This window comes from Tachypleus tridentatus, chromosome 10, assembly GCF_004210375.1.
Source record: "Tachypleus tridentatus isolate NWPU-2018 chromosome 10, ASM421037v1, whole genome shotgun sequence".
Classification (NCBI taxonomy): Eukaryota; Metazoa; Arthropoda; class Merostomata; order Xiphosura; family Limulidae; genus Tachypleus; species Tachypleus tridentatus.
In genome coordinates this window covers 144,704,577-144,726,280 of record NC_134834.1, presented here as the reverse complement: position 1 = coordinate 144,726,280, position 21,704 = coordinate 144,704,577, and the positions used below count along the sequence as shown (strand labels likewise).

The 21,704-nt window shown below is 30.0% G+C and overlaps 1 protein-coding gene across 1 annotated transcript; it reads left to right on the top strand.

Moving 5' to 3' along the window:
- The first annotated feature begins 308 nt into the window (after positions 1–308).
- On the top strand, positions 309–21,184 carry SdhB (Succinate dehydrogenase, subunit B (iron-sulfur)). The gene is made up of 9 exons (XM_076464249.1): positions 309–495; positions 3,166–3,243; positions 10,872–10,930; positions 12,247–12,332; positions 13,960–14,017; positions 14,518–14,596; positions 16,052–16,168; positions 16,604–16,828; positions 19,570–21,184. The coding sequence occupies exons 1-9, from the start codon at positions 430–432 to the stop codon at positions 19,660–19,662; spliced, it is 861 nt and encodes a 286-aa protein (XP_076320364.1). The 5' UTR covers positions 309–429; the 3' UTR covers positions 19,663–21,184.
- Positions 21,185–21,704: the final 520 nt, after the last annotated feature.

The following is a 21,704-nucleotide window of genomic DNA, read 5'->3' as shown; positions in this document are numbered from 1 at the left end:
AATCTTTTTTATTGCTACACAATATCTTTACTTGCGTTTATTGAAGACAAACCTAATTGTATTTCATATACGTCACTATACTTTGATGTAAGTTTCACTTTATCACGAACTTATTAGCGGTTTTCGATGAGGTAATTCTTTATCTTTTAGATATGGCTAATCTTTCTACGCATGCCAGTAAAAAAACTGTAAGCTTCAGATATCATTTCTAACTAAAAAACATTTCAAAATACATATTACCTAATATTGAAATGTCGCGCCGTATAAGTATTTACATATCAACAAATATAACGGAAATATCTTGCCTCACTAGGTGGCAGGATTACCAAGGTTAAATGATTTTTTATGGTCACTTTTGTGTAAGCTACTGCTATTTAGAGTGTAATTAAAGTAGTGTGGGTTAAAGAGAAGTTAAAACGACTTTAAAACATGGGTACTTTCATGCTATGTAAACATGTTTCAAATTCACTTCAGTTCCTTTCCCGTGGGTTAATAGTAAGTATTTGTTTGGAATTAGACATTATAAAGAGAAATAGTACTTTTAATTGGCATGTTATTTAGATTTAATTTTAAGCACATCTGATAAAGTCGTTAGACTAACTTTAGGCCTAACTGTTAGAAATACTGTGATATTTTGATTTGTTAACCATTAATGACATAACTTTTGTTTGAAGTTTAGGCCTGCTTGTAGTATGTTCTTATTGTAGTTAACTTGCTCCACGTTTGAAAATAAAGAAACAAACATGTAGTTAAGCGATACGTAAAAATTAATTACGTAACAAATAGCATTAAATTCTAAGTATTCATCATAACGAGTAACTATTAATAATTGAAAACTGTTTCGTATAAGTGACATCTTATTACTCGTAATTAAATTTAAATAAAATTAATATAGGTAATTATAACGGAACAATAGTATATAAATAGCCCATAAAAGAAAATTGGTGAACATACAAACAAGAATGTCACAGCCAACATATATTAATGTAAATTTCACAACTGCATCCAGTAAAGTTACACTATACAGGAATTCAAGTATCTTCATTGTTGTGTCTAGACATATTTTTACTTTAGTGTTCATTATATTAGTTTTTATCAGTTTGCTACATTTAAGATGTATTTTCATATTTAAACTAATTCACAGGTTTTTGTTTATTTTTAAATATACATTTGAACCTTTATACATATTTGAAGGAGGTTGCTGCATTTTTTGTGCTCTAGAGATAAGACTAAGAGAGTTTTAAGATTTGGAGAAGAGATGTCCGAGTTAAAAGTTTTATTTTTGTAACGGGATTATTGTATTATGGACTGAGTCAATGTCCACAGTAGTGGAGGCCAACAGCCTACACAAGTTGAAGAAGAAAATCAATGATTCTCTGAAAACTATAGAATGAATTTTTAATTTATTTTTATTAAGGATGGGTATTCAGGGAAAGCTTTGAAATTCAAAAATCAAATGATCCATTGTTATTTATATGTTAAGTTTTGAATAATTTTCTTTAGAAATTAACCATTTCAGTCCTGGAGACTGGTATTGACATATGATTGCTTTTATCTGTTACAGTAAGGTGCTTTGTACTTTGTCATTTGCAAAACAGGTTATAAAATTAAGAAATTACCAAGAAACATTTTGTCACTTAACAATGTGCATAGATTATAGCTGTTGTAAGTGCCCTTTTGGTTTTTGCATTGTGTGGGTCTGGAGTATTTCTAACTAAAATAACTTTAAAACTTTCTTTGAGGTATGAACATCAGCTGGATTCTTAAACTTCATTTAAATATTTAATATTAACATAGTTAATACTAATAATATATGGGCATTTTCTTAAATATAGGAGAGAAACATTACTGCCTTATGAATTGACAGTAATGTGGGTTGTAGTGTTCAGTTTATTAGTAGGGCTACATCGTAGATACTCAATGTGAATGAAAGAGACATTAATTGTAAATTACCTACTTCAGTATATCCAAAACTACAAAGTCTAACAGTACAATAATTTTAAGATAGCATTTTACTGATCATGTAATCTGTTTTAATTTTTTTTCTCTCTGTAGTAGTTATTTTCCCTACCTCATTAAGGATGTGACTCCCCCCCCCCTTCATCTTATCTTAATCCATGATAATGGTGTGAACTATGTCCTATCATTTATATTACAACAACTTCCCATTACCTATATCTTAGAACATAGGATATTATCTTCTGAACTAAAAGTGCCTATCCAATTTCACCAAAAAAGTCAATATTGACAAAGCTTAATCTCAATGTCAAAAGATTCTTGGTTTCCATGCTATTTATAACAATAATACTATGAGGAAATTTTTGATTAAGCATATTATGTTTTTGTGACAAGTTTTTTTAGAACGTACAAGACCACATTAGACAAATTTTAATTGTTTCTTCACTTTGAAAGAAACTTTTTCTGACACAGCTTTATGACAATAACAAACCAGATAATTTGTTGCTTGCCTAAAACTTGTGCATATCAAAGATTATTGAAAATATCTTTTCTCAAACAAACCATCAAAATGAATTACATTAATTTTTTTTAATATCCATTCAAAAGATATGAATTAAAGCCTTTTTTCTTAATCTGTTTTATTTAACCACTGAGAATTATTTATTTTAAAAACTGTTTCCAATGTTTTGAAGTTCCCTTGTTGTTCCCTCTTTGTTTTTCTGTTTATTTGTGTGTAGCTAGTGTATAACCATTTTAGTTTTGAAATTGTCTTTATAGTGACTTAATGAAAATACTTAATGCATTGGCTGACTTGTATAGAATCATCCTCTTTTAATTAAAAAATAAAAAAAAAGATATTCACGTGACTATCTTGTCACATTTCAAAAAGCCTTTACAATGGAATTTTAACATCTGTTCAGCATTGAAATCTGTAGTTCTATAACAGAAAAGGAAATTAATATATTTTGTGAATTAATTTAAAAAAAAGGATTTTTATAAAAGGATATAAAAACAAAGTATTCAGAAGGCAAATAATGAGTTAACTATATCAGTGACTGTTAAGAGAAATGAAAATTTGAGCTGCTTCTATGGAATAGGTAGAACTTCAGGTAACTTTATTTAGTTTATTATTTTTGGATTCTTGAAGTAGGGACTTTATTAAATAGTTGTGCAATTAAATTCTAAGTATTTTTAATATTTCTTTAGGTTCGTACCACTCAAACGGCAGCAGCAACAGCTCCAAAGATAGATGCTCGATTGAAGGATTTCTCTATTTACAGATGGGTAAGTGTAATCCACTTGGGTATTACATAGTAGAATACATAATATTCTGAAGTTATAACCTGTGAATCATTAAAGTACTTTATGAATGTTAATATAGGCAAGAAAGTTATTTCAGAATCTTCAGTCTACCAATCTAGTTGCTTTATGTAATGCATGAACTATTGAAGCAAAATAATTCTATACATCCATTGAACTTGCTCCTAACATGACCTTTGGACTCAATGTGTAACATTAGTCTTATCCTTATCACCAGTCTACATGTATGCTTACTGTTAGACTCACCATACATTGTTGTGTCATTCATAGTTACTTTATTAGTTTTATAAAAGTTTTATAGGCAGCTGATAGTGAATGGTAATGTAAGGCTAGACTTATTCTAAATTAATTTATCAGTTGTAGACCATTTGAAGAATACAGATAAGTATTATTTTGAAATTGCAGATTATAAGTTAATTGTGATGGAATGACTAAGTGATGATCAGACTGCATCCTCTTGGGACTGAAAACATAAAAATTAGTTGTCAAGAGGTTGAATCTGTTGGTATCCATTATACAAAGGTACTTTACCAGCCCTGAAAGTTCTGATAAAAACTACTTGTTATGCAAGTATTGCTGATACACACTTGAAGTAAGTGGAATCAAAATATGATGACACAAAACATGCAGCAGTAGTTATTACAAAGAAATCAAAACAAGTAGAAAATGTTTTATTCCAAAGTTACTAGTACCCTGTGTTTGATTTCTGAATTGTTGGAAAAAAGAATTGGTAGGAGTGGTCTTAAGATAATTAACAACACAAACACTGTAATAGTGAGAGACCAACTAAATTTGTTTTCCCCACTTTGAATCTGCTTGTAATTTTTTTATTCTGCCCAGTGCAACAACATTGGTGTTTTGTTCATTTTGGCTTCACTTGTGGTGAGAAGAGGAACAAGGTGATGTACAGTAAACAAGAAATGTTTGTTTTTGCTACAATAAATATAGCAAAAACGAAATGAATATTGTCATTTTTGTTTCATTTTATTTCAATAATTAACTTATCAGTTTTTATTACTACTGTTTATAGCACCAGTTCCTTTTTTTGAATTTCTCTCTGTTCTGAAAATGATTTATTTAATCTTTAAAATGGGGTTCTTAGGCTGCATTTTGTAAAATAAATTGAAGTTTGTTTATGGTGAAGTTAAATATGTGTACATGTAGTTTCTTCTGTCAAAAAACAAAAGTTGCAGTTCAAAAAATGTGTGAATATACAGTATTTTTAAAAAGAACTTTGTTTTGTTTTCAATGTATATTCTGTATTAAATGTATTGGGTAAATACTGTTTGAATTTGTTATAAAATGCAACCAGAAGAAAAAATTGTCTGAAAGTTAAATTTTAACTTGTTTCAATAGTTTTAAAGGACCTTACCTGTGCTTATACTAATCTATATGCATGTATAGTTGTGATTTGGTTAAAAATTAGGAAATTAAAAAAAATGGCTTATGAAAAATTGCAATAATTTTAAAGTATGTAAAAAGTAACCAAAATGTTAAAGATGTGAACTGGTCTCTGACAGCAGTATACTGACAGAAAATGATTTTTTTTTTTTAAAGAGAGGATATTAGCAATATACCTAACACTTATGCAAACCAACAAATTTTAAAGAACTTAAGCAGTAAAGAAGAGATCTCTTGTAATTTCTTAATGAGATCTGACAGTCCCAATTTTGAAGACTGGTGTGAAGGGCAACCAAAAGAATACTAGAGGAATTATGTTACTTAACAATCTGTATATAAAGTATTGGCCAACATCATAACTACACAACTTGTGTAGTAGCTCTAAAAAGAGAGATTAAATAAAAGGAAGCAGGATCTAGTAATGATAATGTGGGAAGAGATTCTTTCACATTAATACATTCACCAAAAATAAGCTAAGAAATACATGGGGAAGATTGTGTGTATGGTTTATGAATTTTAAAGCCACTTTAACAAAGTCAATAGGAAGAAGCTTTGTGAAAAGATATGAATGTACAGAATTATTAAGAGTATTTATAAGGAAACAAACATTTCACCACGAGGACAATTAGATTAGTCTTGGACTTCAAGAGGATTCATATTAAGTTATCTAGTTGTATATTTTTGAGTTATTGGAAAAAAATTAGTGGATCACAAAGAATGATGTGGAAACTGTTATTCGAAATATTTTTAAAATCTTACATTTGTTGATGATGTTGCAGTGGTTAAGGCTTGAGGAAAGTACATGGAAAGAAATTTAGTTGTCAAAAATCAAAGATGGTATTTGCTAAAGGAAGGAAGGTTAGTAAAGAAAAATGGATGTACAAGTGTCAGCCTGTTGAGGTGATTTACAAGTACGTAGGAGTTTGGTTTTATCCAAAAATATTCATAGAACACTAAGGAGCAAAAGCTAAAATGATTATCAATAATAAGAAAAAGTGGGGAATTATAATGGAAAAAGATGTATCTTTTTAAATGTTTGATTCAGAATATGTTATATTGAGCTGGAATGTTAACAAAGAGCTCAAAAAATACAAAAGAAAATGTATGAACAGTATGTTAAGGTTAGACAGAAATATGTCCAAGTATGTATTCAGTTCTTCATTTTAATAAGTACAAGGAAACATATAAATTACACTCCCTAAGTGACCAAGAACAGCAAATTGGTCTCTTCAGAACAAATATTTTTCGTAGTACTTGTTGATGACATATTTCATTCTTTTTGATTCCCAAAAATCAAGCTACAAAACAAATACAACAGTGCTGCCACAAGTCATCACATTGCACAAAAACAAATTAACTGGAAAATTATTTGCTCTCTACATAGTGCTTTCTCTATACATACCAGCTGTTTTTACGTATATAATTTTCTCTACAAGTGGGTTTTCTCATCATTATGGACTAATAATTATCCTATGTTCTTGAATCATTAATTTTTGAGTAATTAGTGGTATATTTAATGAACAATTAGTACAGTGTTTCTGAACTAATAGCAAGTATAAAACAACCACCTACCTACCCACACGAAAAATGGTCCAAAAGAGTTGGTGATTGGTATTGCCTGATAGCTACCCCCTGTATAAATATGTGGTTCGTTGTTGTCCTGTTTACATTAACAGTGTTACAATTGTTTTTGTAGGCACATCAGACTTTAAACTGTGGTAGGTGGAATAGTTTGCTTAGTATTTCATTGATAGTGCTTTCAGTGAAACAGCTGTAAGTATCATAGACAAAACTGTCAAAATTACCATATATCCCTGAAAAACAAATGTAACAAGGGGCCATTTGATCCAACAAGGTTGTCCTTTCACATCACCTTTGGAAATAAAAACAAAAAAGTCTTTTTTATTTTTTTAGGGAATAATTGTTTCACCTTTTAAACTCTGGTAAATTGCTGGCCTTCACTACTAGGCTGTCTTTGACAAATTTTGCACTGATTTTTTTAAATTCTATTTATTGTCTAAGATAAGAATGATATACAATAGTTTTCAGTATTTTGATTATATACTAAAATATAATAGACAACTTGAAATTAGTCATATTCAAGTGAAAATGTATTTTTCAGTATTTATAGTTTAAATAATTCAGGAATTCATTATTTTATTATTCAAAAATAGTAAATGTGTTATGTACATACTGTCTGTTGTAAAAAAAAAAAAAAAAAAAAATTGGAATGGTAGGGCTAATGGACACATTTTGGCAACACAAGTCATCCTCAGCTAAGACAGTTTTACTTAAAAAAATGGATGACCTTTTGATGGTATGGAGGAAGTAAATCAAGTGTGTTTAAGAGAAAGCTTGTTAACTATATTCAAGATTTCCTTATTTTGTTATAGTTTTAGATTAGAGGATGAGATGGACTAAATGGACCAGTAGGTCCTCTGTTCCTAAACATAGTGTTATGTTTAAAAGATATTACCAACCACTGGTTTATATAAGAGCTTTCAACACATTATTGATAACACATGCAAGCATTAATCTCCTACTAACCTTATCATAAACTTTTAGATATGATCTTTCAACTTCAAGTGACATCAGTTTGGAAACATGTTTAGGCAACCAATTTATATTATATATCTGAAGATAGATTAACTATATTTATTAGTGGCTACTTCCAACAGGATATTGGTGTAGAGAAAGACACTCCATTTAACTGGTTATAGAACATGTGATCAAAAGTTCTAATACTTCATTTTTATTCTGAAGAATAATGTACATACATCAGTATTATATGCTATCTCATTCAAAGTAATCTCCTCCAGCTAATACACACTTGTTCAAACATTCCTGCCATTTTTGGAAGGAATGCTGAAAGTCTTCAACTGTTATGTGACTAAGTTCTGCTTTCACATTATTATAGGTGGTTGGAATGTCATCAAATTTATCCTTTCAATTTAATTTTGATTTTTGGGAACAAAAGAAAATCACATGGGGCAAGATTGGAAGAATATGGAGGGGTATCAGAAATGTTTGCCATAAATTCTTGAACAGACACAGAAGTGTGTGAAGGTCCATTATCATGATGATGCCTCCAGAGTTTTTAAGTTAAAATCACCTAACACAATCCAAAGGAAATGTTCAGTTCATCAGCAATTTCATAGATAGTTAATCGTCAATCTCTTAGAATTTTTTTTTTCACCTTAGCGAATGTTTCATCAGTAGACGATGTTGATGGTCCCCCAGAACATGAGTCATCTTTGACCAATTCCTGGCCATCTTGGAAGTGTTTTATCCACTGATAAATGACAGCCTTACTTAAGCAGTCATCATCAAAGGCAGTTCTCAATAATTTGATGATTTCTGTTCCTCTTTTACCATTTTTCACACAAAACTTGATGCAAACATGTTGCCCTTCTTTTATGTTAATTTTTATTATGTCAGGGGCAAAAGATACGTCTGTCTTTGAACACCTTTTTTGCAACACGGGTATAAGGTCTATAGAAATGGCTTCTTTGTGGGGTAGATCACTATTTGTACACACACCTCAGTGAAGTTCACTGCCCCTATACTGGCACCTGTAACAGAAGAAATCTTAAAACTTTTTGATTAGACCTTGTATACATATAAACTTTTAATGTTACGTTCTGCAAGAAATTGGGACACTTAAGTGTCTTTAACTAGAGTTTATTATTTATTGTTTGTTCTTGAAGACATTCCAATACATTTAAATTGTTAGTTTGTAAATTTTAGGCAAACTGTACACTAAAATAACTAGTTGGTTTGGTCACATTTATAAACACTATTATACGTGTAATTTGATCTTTTCTAAGATTCTGTTTTGTAACTTTGCTTCTCTTGTGAATGCGTAAATGGTGATTGATTTCTTAAATTTTCTGCTGTTTTCTATCATGGTTAACCCTTACTAGCATATTCTCACATATAAAGCATGTACCAATTTTGGAAAACATTTAGATAATACAAAGCTAGACTATATATTCTTAAAATATATTATAAAAGAAAGTGTGACAACTCATGTGAGATCTCATTATCTGAAGGTTCATCGGTATTAAAGATCGGAACAATCTTTTGTGTGTCAATAAATGTTCTAAAGATAGTGTCAACAAGTAGTTTTTTTGGTACATATCTGTGTACAAGTCCATACACTAATTTTCTTTAAAGTAAACAAGTAAGTCTTCATATCTAGGTCATCTTTGTTAGAAAGTGTTGTGTTGATTTAATGTTTGAAAGTGATTAGACCTGTGTTGTGATTTTAAATGTTAACAATTCTTATCAATGGATATTTTTAAAACGTGAAAATAAGTCAAGTGGTACAAGCCTGGTCTGCTTATAAACTAAAGTTTAAATATATTTAAGAAAAGTAACAAATAATAAAAAAAAAAATAGCTTTGTAATTATCTGACTGAAGCCATTTTTAAATTGACAGAATTCAGTTCTTCGAACCCTCCGTAACTCTCACTAAAGGGTGGTCAAAGTGTACATGTTGCAATGTTTTAGAAAGTTATGTTTAATTAATTAAGCTATATTACTATCATCATATACAAGTAAAATTGGCATAAAAACATACTTAAATCAAATTTTAATATGAATGCTCTGAGATTTATAAGGAAGTGTTTTAACCTATTGCAGATGGGTTGTGACTTGTCTTTTGTGTAGATCATTGTTGTGCCATTTTTTCAAAACACTGAGTTTAAAAGGAGTCAGATACATTTTATTTTCTTCATAATGTATTGTTTATTTGAAATTTACAGAGCATGTACATGAAGACAACTAGTAAGGTTTTAAATTGATATTTTGTAAAACATTTTCCTATAGAGAGCAGAACTGCACAAAACTTTTCCCATGAGCAGTACAAATTTTGCAAGCTCTGGTAGGAAATTTTTGTTCCTGTAAATGAAATGAACACAGGAATATTCTGCTTCATGTCATCAGTCAGTCTTTGTGGGGATCCTTATCTGGGGGTTCTTTTACCTTCAAATGATAGACCTGGTTTGTTCCTCTCTAGTTTCAACGAGCTTTCGTTCTTTCAGTAATCCATTCTCATGCCACAGATTTCTGTTCATTCAGGGCTTTGTAGATTATATGAATTGATGGGGCCAAGTCATTAGATAGAGTACTACCTTTTTTTTTTGTCCATGTCATTGTTTTTCTGAAAATGTTGTAGTACGATCAACACCTTTCATGTGATCATCGTATTGGAGAATACAGGATTTTATAATTTCTCCAGTTTTTTACATTTTTTTCTTTCCTGTGGTAGAAACAGATATACTATGGATAATTGAAACAGTTCTCACTTTTCTTATCTTTCATATTCAAACAAGAACATCACATTTTCTACAGAAAGCTGTTTCACCTTTTTTTCATTGTTGAAACTTTAGGCTTTGCAGCAACAGTGTTTACATTGATTGTTCCACAGGCTCTTGTGTGTTCTAGGAACCAGTTTGCCTCATCAGCTGGTCATATTTTACTTTGGAATTATACCCATATCTAATGATAATTATTTGAGGAAATAATTCAGTATTGGTTGAATTTTGAAAAGCGTACCTGAAAACTTGGTCATTTTATGATTATCATGGAAATGTCAAAATTTGTTCAAATTAGTTTGGGTTCATTCTCTGTGAAAACTTTGAGCTAACAGAAAGACTATCTATTGACCAGTAATTTTTCCATTTATATTTCCTTGTCTTTACCATTAGTAAAATAAGGCCAATGAATTTTCTCATGTCTGTAGGTGTAGCCTCAAATCATTGAAGTTTGGATTATCTATTTTTTTACCAATTTTCATTATTACCACAGTAAACCAAATCACTACCAGAAACATTTCTATAATCGTTGTCACTTTCTGATGCAAAATTGGTCGAAAGTACAACAGCTTTATGTATCTTGTATGTTTTGTGTAGTCAAAACAGCAGGATACATTTTATTTTGTACAGAATTTAACATAAATTACTCATTATAATATAGTTATTACTTGGGCAATGCATAATTTTCATAGCCTTCAAATGTTTTGTTTACAAAGTCGTAAACTAGAAAATCAGACCAACTTGCTACATTTTATAAACTATAAAACTGGTTAAAACTTCTAGAGTTTCAATTAAGAAAGCTGGCAGCATTCTGTATACAAAGCTTACAAATTTAAAAACGTACAATTTCATTACTTTTGATCATTTTTACAGGACCCAGACGTGCCTGGACAGAAACCAAAAATGCAAACTTACCAAGTGGATCTTAATTCGTGAGTCTTTGTTTTTGTAGTTGGGTTAGTTTTGTTTTTTATGTATTAAGTGTTCTTTAGTTTAAAAAGAATAACTTTGCAATATTTTTTCTGAAACAAGTAGCAACAGTCATGCTGTTATTTGTATGTTTTCATATCCAAATATATCTTGATTGCAGCATTGTTTGTAGAACTTAAGATGGTGATGTCACATATTTTAATATTCTTTAAGAATTGAGAGTACTCATTAAAATATTGAACAGATGATGGATTACAAGGGAAAATAGGAAGTGCTTAGTATTCACTATTCACAATCATTGTTTTCTATGAAACATAAACAGTGACTTGTTCAATATAGTATACTATAAACAAATACTCTCTGGTGAGAGCTTTCTACTCTCTCAACAGTAAGTCCAAAGGCTTACGACACTACAACATTTTTTTTATGTACCTGTTGCTGGCACAACACAGTTACCCCATTGTGTAACTTTCCAGTTAACAACAAACTGTACTGATAAGCTTTAAGTACATATTTTTAGTAAATTATTCTTGTGGTAAAGTATTTATTTTTAAACTTAATATTTATATCAACTTATGATGGCAGTGAATAAGTATTTTAGTGTAATATATAAATGAAAACAATTATTAGAATCAGTGGCATATGCACATAACCTGTATACACATGTATGTAGTTTACCATGAAGTATGTTATTACAAAATACCTTTTCTGATAAAATAAGAGTTGAAGTACACATTCATTTATTAATTTAAATATCTGAATAAAATGTTATAAGGTTACTGATCACTGATATTATGTTCTGCTGGTCTTATGTACCATAGCAATAAGTATTATAATGAACTTATGAAGTTTTGAAATGACTTTCTTAATCTGAGAACTTCTGATGATAAGATATTGTAGGGCAGTTTTTAATATTTTAGAAAAGTTATAACATCAAAAACTATGATGTGTAATAATATAAACAACCAAATTCACACACTTGATTTGTAACATTCCACTGTAAAAATGTTTTCAGATGTTTTGAGAAAAGTGTCACCAGTTTGACTTTTAAATAATAAAATAAATGTAATTTTCATGGTAATGTTAGCAGATTTCTGAATGTTTGGAATATAAATAAAACAAATCCAATTCTGTTTAAAAATTAGCAGTTCTCTTCTCCCCCATATACGGGGGATATGCTTGAGTGTTTAAAAATGAGAACTTGTATTAAATGAAAACAGTGACATTTAGATATAAATTTGCATTTTCTCTTTCTTTATGGAAGCTAATGCAAAATCACAAGATTGAATAATTCTGAACATATTTTCACATTCATTAGATGTGGCCCCATGGTCTTGGATGCTCTGATAAAAATCAAGAATGAGATGGATCCCACTCTCACTTTCCGTAGATCCTGTAGAGAAGGTTTGTATTAGTAGTCCTGGTTCTTCACTGACTATTTAGATTAGAAGTTTCCAGTCTCTTTAATAGTTTGTTTACTTTTTAAGATGTTTATTTGGTTACAGTTAGAGCAACCAACATTGTTAATCAATATTACCTCCAAAGATTAATAAATAACCTATTTTTCCAAACATAAATTTAGTTCTTAATGTTTGTATGTAGCTTTAAAGGTTAACTTAAGCCTATAATGATTCTGTTTAATTGTTTATTTGTAGAAATTTTGTATTTGTTAAATTAAGTTTTCTTAATGATTTTTTGTTTCCATTATGTAACTTAAACTGGTTAAAATAGTTAAATATGTCATAGAAAAATTGCCTTCTGATTTTATTCGTGCTATTAACATATCTTAAGCCTACAAGTGTACTTCTTTTGAGGTTGATTATTTTAAATGTTTCATAACTCATGAAATAAAATGTGAAAATCAATAAAAAGTCCCTTAAAGAATGTGTACTACAGAGAGTTTATTTCACTACTCCATTACAGTGTGTGTCACCATATTCTGTCATGCTCAATCTGACAAACATCTTGACAGGGGCTCCACAGTGTATTTTCCATTGTAAAAGATTACAACCCAGTATTGTTATGTCTAAAGTACAGTACTCTTCCCCGATGGCTTTCTATAATTTGTCTAGTGTACAGAAATGACAATTTCTTAGTGTCCATCTCAGCAGTCCAGTCATGCAGAAATGCATCATTTTATGTAATAGCACTGATATTTCATTTTGTAGCTGCATTATGTACATGATAGTTGAACAGAAAGTATCACTGAAAATCTAATCTTTGTGAATCCATACTCTGTTTCCATACCATGACCATTGTATTCACTCTTTTAATCATTAATTTGCTCCTGGCACAAATCCATTGGTAATCATAAGTCAATTTACCACTTTTAGAAATTTCCTTTCATTAGTTGTCTGTTAGAAAATTGCATAAGGCTTGTTACAGCTATCAAGGTACACTACAATTCAAGTATACCCATACAACAGAATTTTTCTCTAGTTAGGTACCATTACTGTAGTTGTGTGTGTGTGTGTGTGTGTGTGTGTGTGTGTGTGTGTGTATTGTGGAAGAAACTCTTGATTTTTCAGATGGAGATTCTTCATGATGTTGTATACTGTTGCCTGGAACACGTTCACTGCTTTTGTAATTGTCCTTTAAATTCATGGATTTGCATCTATTGTAAAATGCTGCACTTTGCTTACTATAACATAAAAAATGACTTGTTGCAAGTCTTTTTGTGAGTGATCCAGGCACCCCAAGTTGCACCATATCTCCCTCACCCAATGCCATTAAGTACAAGGGATATTGCTACCTTAGTAATTTTAAATCCAGAATCTTAATGCGTTTTTATGATCAGAATCCACAAATATTTTGCATCACCACAAGTTGTTGCATACCCTTCTTAAAAACCATCTTTTTCCAGTGGCATCACATTGCATATTAAATGCCAAAGTGTAGTTCTGCAGCAAGCTTATATTGGTTGAAGTTGTCATTTATCTTGCTGATTTGTATATTAAATGTTTTAATATAATGTACTCAACCTTGTTTACCAACTGAAATATTTATAAAATAACATGTTTTTTTTTCCCAGGTATTTGTGGATCTTGTGCTATGAATATTTCTGGTGTCAACACACTGGCTTGTACTTGGTGAGTTTGTTGTTTCAGCATCTCTTTTTTTCTTTTTTTTTCTTTATCAGAAATTCTTAAATTCCAACCAAAAATAATCTAACACAGTTTTAATACAAATTGGCTATTGTTTCTTTGCTGTTGATCTACTAAAATTACAATTTTATTTGTGATAGTTTTATTGGGAACTTAAAACAATATTTTTTCTATGTGCAGATATAAAACTGTTTTTTTTTTATCCTATAGTTTATAACATGCTTTCAACAGAAATAAAAAATACTCCTTACTATATTCTTGCTTATGAAAGTGTATTGCTGCATCACCCAGAAAAGAAATCAATAGATATTTTACAGATGAAAACCTAAAAATAAATTAATACTAATAATGTGGAGTTATTTCTCAGATATATGTTACAATCCAAACATAGTCTGAAAACTTTCCATAAATTGATTTTGTGTGCATGTGCTCTGTGATGCTTTCTCTGCACTTGTATATAATGTCCTTTTTTCTCATATTTGCAGTAAGATTGATGAGAACCTTGGTAAGACCACCAAAATATACCCTCTACCACATATGTATGTCATTAAAGACTTGGTTCCCGTAAGTATAAACTGCATAACAACTATGATATAGTTACTTGTGTAAAGTCTTAATATGTATGTGGCACTTAAAAACTTCACAATTTTAATTGTTCTATGGTAGAACATGACATGCCTTTATTGAAGTATAGGTAGGAATATTTAAAACATGTTTTCATGCAAGTGGTCTGTGTTTGTTTAATGCCCTTACAATTAATAGTTGTAAAGTTTCTTTAATGAATACTTTTTGTTTGTTTTTGAATTTCGTACAATGCTGGTAGATGACTATCTATGTTAGCCATCCCTAATTTTGAGCTGGTAAACTAGAGGAAAAGCAGCTAGTCAACAACACCCACCATTCATTCTTGAGTTACCCTTTACTAATAAATAGTGAGATTGGCTGTCATGTTGCTGAAAAGACAAATGAATTCAGGGGCATGACTCAAACATGTAATTTTCAGATTGTGGGTAGAATGCTGTAACCACCAGGTCATAATTATATATTGGTAATGTTTCACATAATAAAGGTTGTACAAGAGAACTTTTGTTTGTCCCTTGGTTCTCTTAGAATGGCAAAATCAGTTTGAATTTGACAAGTAAACAAACAAGTAGAATAAAGTTGGTGTTTTTCAAATCCATTAAAAAAAATATATATATATATATAATGACAGAATACTTTATTTAAACCTGTTTTCAGTGATAACCAACCATTATTATTAAATACATGCTTTTAAAAATATTAATAAAATACTGATCACAAAATAGTGAGATTGACTTTGAATAAAGTATGTGTTCAGGGTGTTTTGAAACTAGTTACCAGGGTGCAATTGTCTGCAAAGATTTAATTTTATCCAAAACTCAGTGTGGAAATAGTGTCTGTGAATCAAATAACATACTTTCATGTTGAGGTGGGATGAGTGAAACAGGGTAGAATGTACATGTAATGTGACAAGAGGTATAGTAACCCTATCATATTTTGTTTTAACTTCCAGTTCTTAGAACAAAACTAAAACTTTGCATGGAAATGAGTACAGTTAATTAAATATATAATCTTATGTTCTTGCTTTTGAAGAAAAAATGTATTGTTTGATCAGTTCAGTATAATTTCTGTGAACAGTATATTTGACAATAATTAAGACATTCAGAAACACTACTGAATATGAAATATTTATAAAAGTGTGAAGAAAATGGTTTATGTGATGTTTATTTTACCTCCAGATTTCATAATAAAAAAAATTTCCAGTCATATAAAATGTACCATGTGTAAATGTGTAGATACTTTTATATTGTTCTGTATTGTTCACATTAATAATGCTTGCATGAGTATTGCTTTATGACAATGTTATTGTACAGTCTACTGTTAATAGGGTAATTTTATCAACTGGAAAAATCAAATCGATAAAGAAGTTTGCAACATACAAATGTACTATCAACCAAAGTTTTTGATTAATGAAATCATACTGTTTTTATTGCATAGGACATGAATAATTTCTATGAACAATACAAGTCAATCCAACCTTGGCTTCATAAGGAGGAGGAAGGAAAACTTGGACAAAAACAGAACTTGCAGAGTGTGGAAGACAGGGCTAAACTTGTAATTGTTCACATTTTATTGTTTTTGAAACTGATACATTGTATACTTTACACACACTGCTACTACTAATTCACATCTTGATTAACAAGTGTACGTGTAAGAGCTTATACATTTTACTGTGTAGTTTAACAAAATATATTAAAGGAAGCTCTTAATTTTTCACTTTTAATATCTACATAAGTTATCTTGTTGCAGAGGTTTTGTAGAAAACTGAAATCCACTGTCATTCGAGTTACCATTGTTCTACTGACATTTATTGTTTGCTTAATTGAAATCTACCAAATATTCTTTGCAATATCACTTTTAAACATTCATCAGAAGTTTCTAATTGTGGTTGTGAGCCTCTGGATAGATGTTGCAGTTTCATGTTATTGTCAAAGATAAATATTTTTAAAAATGGTTTGTCAGCTACTAAGGAATGTTACTTTCACTCAGGATGGACTGTACGAGTGTATCCTTTGTGCATGTTGCTCAACTTCTTGTCCTAGTTACTGGTGGAATTCTAATCGTTACCTGGGTCCTGCTACCTTGATGCAAGCTTATCGATGGGTTATTGATTCTCGAGATGAGGCTACTCAAGAACGTCTGGAAAGACTGAAAGATCCTTTCTCTGCCTATCGTTGTCACACTATCATGAACTGCACTAAAACGTGCCCCAAGGTAACTACCATTTTAGTCTTAAGTGGTATAGATGTATGTTTTCAACATGCTACGTCATTACTGGCAATAAATATCAATATTATACTTAAGTACAAATATATATAGTATATGATTTTAAAGAAATATCAAATAAACCTTCATGACTCTTCTTACTTCTCCATTTGCAGTGGAAAGGAAAACTTGTAATATATATTGTTCCAGTGAGAACAAATTAATAATAAAACTTGCTAACATTATATTAACTAAGCATAATTTAACTAATAGTTTAACCCTTTAAACACAGGGCATCATTCTTCTGATCTCATAACATTTATAGTTGCACAACTTAGTTTACTTTATTATCAGTGAACATCAGTAACTTTATCATCAGTTCAGCTTACAATTTCTCTTCCTTTTAATTTGAAAATATAAATTCTGTTAAACTGTCAGTCTGCATTTTTGTACATCACAAGACATACCTGCATTCTAAACTCTCCTCTTTTAATTTGTACATCTTGAATATCATACCAGTTACACCATATGACTTATCTTAGGCACAATCTGTACTCAATTCCAAGGTTGAATGTAGTTTTATTATCATGACTTTTCTGTTTAGTGAGAAATCAAGTTTTCCCTACCCATTTATCCTTCAACACTCAAGGCATTTTTTCAAAAACGTGTACTCTTACTTGACATGTCTATAACCAAAAGAAACGGCTTATTTTCAAGTTCTCGGTGGTCTCTTTGAAATTGGCTTCAGATATTATTAGACTATTACAGGATTTGATAAGTTACATTGGTATGCAAATTTATGCTTATAGCATTTAAGTTAATTTTTATCTAAAATAATTTATTTTGGAACAAAATTATTTCATACTAGTAATGATAATGAAATTGAAGATATGGTGACAATTTATTTAAACAAGTTTTAAAAAGTATTCAATTTATTTCAAAATTTTTATCACTGTACATTGATAATTCAGTTATGTTAGTATTAGGGTAGAGAATATAACATAGAATATATATACTTTCACTGTGGAAGCTTTTAATATTCATATAGAAAGTTATAGATTAATACACAAATGAAGTTTGAAACTCTAAGATGAAGTTATTTTTAATCTAAAAGTAAAAATCACTTATTGATTCAGTGAAGACTTCAGAAATTTACGAACAGATTTTTACTGTAAATATTTTATTAATTCTATCATGAAGATGTGGTATAAATTAACTTCTATTGTATAAAAATATTATTTTCAATTTAATGTTAAATTACTAACCACTGCTTGGAGAGTTAAAAACACTACGAGGAATTTTATAGAAAATTTATCAATATTTCATTATTATGAACAAGTTGTGTGGATTTTTTTACTCAAATGATCATAGCTTTAAAAATGTACCAGACACACTTCTTAAGTATACAGAGCTTTTAACATAATTGCTTGCATGCTTCAAACACCTAATGTGGATGAAAATATTTTTTATGCAGATACATTTACCAACACTGTGTGGTTACTGGATCAGCTGGTGATATACATTGGGAACTGATTTGGTTCTTATCATTTCTAGTACTCTATGGTTACTGGATCAGCTGGTGATATACATTGGGAACTGATTTGGTTCTTATCATTTCTAGTACTCTTTGGTTACTGGATCAGCTGGTGATATACATTGGGAACTGATTTGGTTCTTATCATTTCTAGTACTCTTTGGTTACTGGATCAGCTGGTGATATACATTGGGAACTGATTTGGTTCTTATCATTTCTAGTACTCTATGGTTACTAGGTTAGCTGGTGATAAACATTGGGAACATATTTGGTTCTTACCATTTCTAGTACTCTATGGTTACTAGGTTAGCTGGTGATAAACAGTGGGAACAGATTTGGTTCTTACCATTTCTAGTACTCTATGGTTACTAGGTTAACTGGTGATAAACAGTGGGAACAGATTTGGTTCTTACCATTTCTAGTACTCTATGGTTACTAGGTTAGCTGGTGATAAACAGTGGGAACAGATTTGGTTCTTACCATTTCTAGTACTCTATGGTTACTAGGTTAACTGGTGATAAACAGTGGGAACAGATTTGGTTCTTACCATTTCTAGTACTCTATGGTTACTAGGTTAACTGGTGATAAACAGTGGGAACAGATTTGGTTTTTACCAGAATTAAAACTTGTATTAATTTGAATTATAAACTACATTTTGATGTTGAGTTTATTAACATACATTTATAAGAAAGTATCGTAATTACATTTTGTGGCATGTTCTCTGACACACCTTTTATAATTAAGGTTAAAATGCAAGACTGTGATATTAGAACCCATAGTCATAGGACATTTTAGGCAATACTTAGTTTACATTAGATATGTATGAAATAAGCATTAAAGAAGTGAACTTGAGTGTTCTGAAAGTCCATGAAACCTAACATGTATGATCATTAAGGTTATTTGCCAAATAGCTTTTACATTCTTCTGTAAATATGGAGCAGTAACTTACACCATGGCTTTACCTACAAGTTAATTATGAGCAGGAATTATTGTAAAAGGATAAGAGTAATTATTAAAGAAGAAATATGTAGATAGATACGTAAACAAATTTAATACAACAAAGCAGTGTAATACAGTGCAAGAGCTATATTCAACATAGATACATTTGAAGACTTAATCTGAGTAGCAGTACTATTAAATTGGTCTGGGGTCTATGTGCAAGTATTAAAAGACTGTACACTGTTCACCTGCAAAATGGTTATCTCTTCATTATTAGAACCTGAACCCAGGAAGAGCTATTGGAGAACTGAAGAAACTAATGGCTGGGATTGCAAAGAAGGATACACCTCAGATGACTGGAAGTGTATAATTTGTGAATGAGTAACTTGAAAGGTCATAGAACGTAGTAACAAACTCGGCATTACTCTTAGTACTTCCGTTTCTTCTTTTTTATGTGGCAAATAAGGTAGTTTAATAACACGGTTAAAAGTTGATGATGTTTGTCTCTAAGAGCTGTTACTAAATATCTCTATCTAAGGATATGATATTGCATGGAACAAGAAATATTTAGAAAGTCTGTTCCAATATCATTGTGATATCATGAGAACACTTCTTACCCTCTCATTGTTTTCTTTTTTTTAATTTAAGAAGTTCATTTTAACCAGCTTTGTTATATATGCATATTGTGAATATCATATGTACCATTATCGCTTTTTCAGGTAGTTTAATTATGAGCTCAACTTTTTTTTTGGGTATTGCACAGAATATGGTTTTCATTTACTGTTAAATCTAGGAAGTGTTTCAGCATTGATGTGATTTTAAACTATCTGTCAGTTCTGTTTTATATAAAACCATTAACAGGTAATGTGGTATAAAGGTAATTATTTCTCAAATTGATAAATGCTTGTTTATTTTTAGATGCAAGTTTTGCTTAGAAAAAGTCTCACAGTAATTTAATCTAATGTTTCTGTCAGTTCTGAAAAAAAACTGATTTAATAGGAAAAAAACATTTTGTGTTTTATCTTTGACTTTATCATACCAACATTTACTACAATTTTAATATAAAGTATGAAGATTATGAAATATTGTATATTTCCTTCTTTCTTTCTAAATTTCTCGACACGTGATAGAAATGAATTGTAGAAGTTTTAGGACAAGTTCTAGAATCATAACTAATCCAGGAAGAGAGAAGTTTCATATCATTTCAGATTGAAATGATTTATGGAATGTAACATGCTATAAATTAGTAGAAAAATATCTAGATTATATCTACCAGGAAAGTCTTTATCTTGTTTAATAATATTTAGTTGGTATAACATTGTAAAGAGAAATGTTATCACTCCATTCAGTGCCATGCTTCCATGCTACTTTATTAAACCATAATATTCATGGAAAAGTTTTGCTTCTGGGTTACTCGACTCGATGGTCTAATTTATTTCCTCTGTGTCTTAAACAATTTTGTAATATGGTTTTTGAAGTTAAATGGATGACACACAGTATTCTCCAAAAAACACCTTTGTTAAACCTTGTTGTAGAGGTAATAATTTCATTTATACCCACAAGACTAGTTTATTGTATGATTTTTTTTTTCACATTACTAAGTTGGATTTGGTTTTTTCTTTAGTTGGATATTGTTTTCCAAACTTATGTTGAAAGCTCACTTTTGGAATTTCAGTGCTCAGTTTAGAAACTTTTAATTTGTTGTTTGCTTAGAGAGAAAAAAAAGTAACATTATCCAAGAAATAATTAATTTCATTTAATTATTTATAATGTTATAGAAGTTTTCAGGTTTCTCGTAATGAAGTTAGTGTAAGGTTGGATTAAAATAAGTCATCATACAGTACTGTATTTTACGAATTACTATGGTGTATTAAATAAATAAGACAAAGCAATATTGTGTATTGTTTAAGCAAAAACCACACTGAATATCACTAACAATAAATAGAAAATATAAAGCAAAGTCACCTTAGACAAGTAGATGGTTACATGATAATTTTAAGTGTAAAACAACTAAAATAAATTAAAGTAAAATCGACAAATTACCCCAGTCACACACTACAAGTATTACCATAAATATTAATATTTAAGAACTACTTCAAAGAAACTGTAAATATAAGCAGGTGGAAAAAACACGTTGAAGGTACTTTAAATATTAAAGGTTAGCTAAGAAAACAGTTTACCATAAACAGTTAAACATATTGACAGCAAATTTGGGCAAGATGGAACAATAAAGGGAAAAAAAATCACAACTTGAAATATGCAGTTAATGCATATTTCATGCATTATTATGCATATAATAATACATAATAATATAATAATATGCAAATAATGCAGTCAATGAAAATAGAATAAAGATAGCTCGTGTTTCAGATAATCAACTGAACGTGACCACTGATATCTAAGACTGTTAAT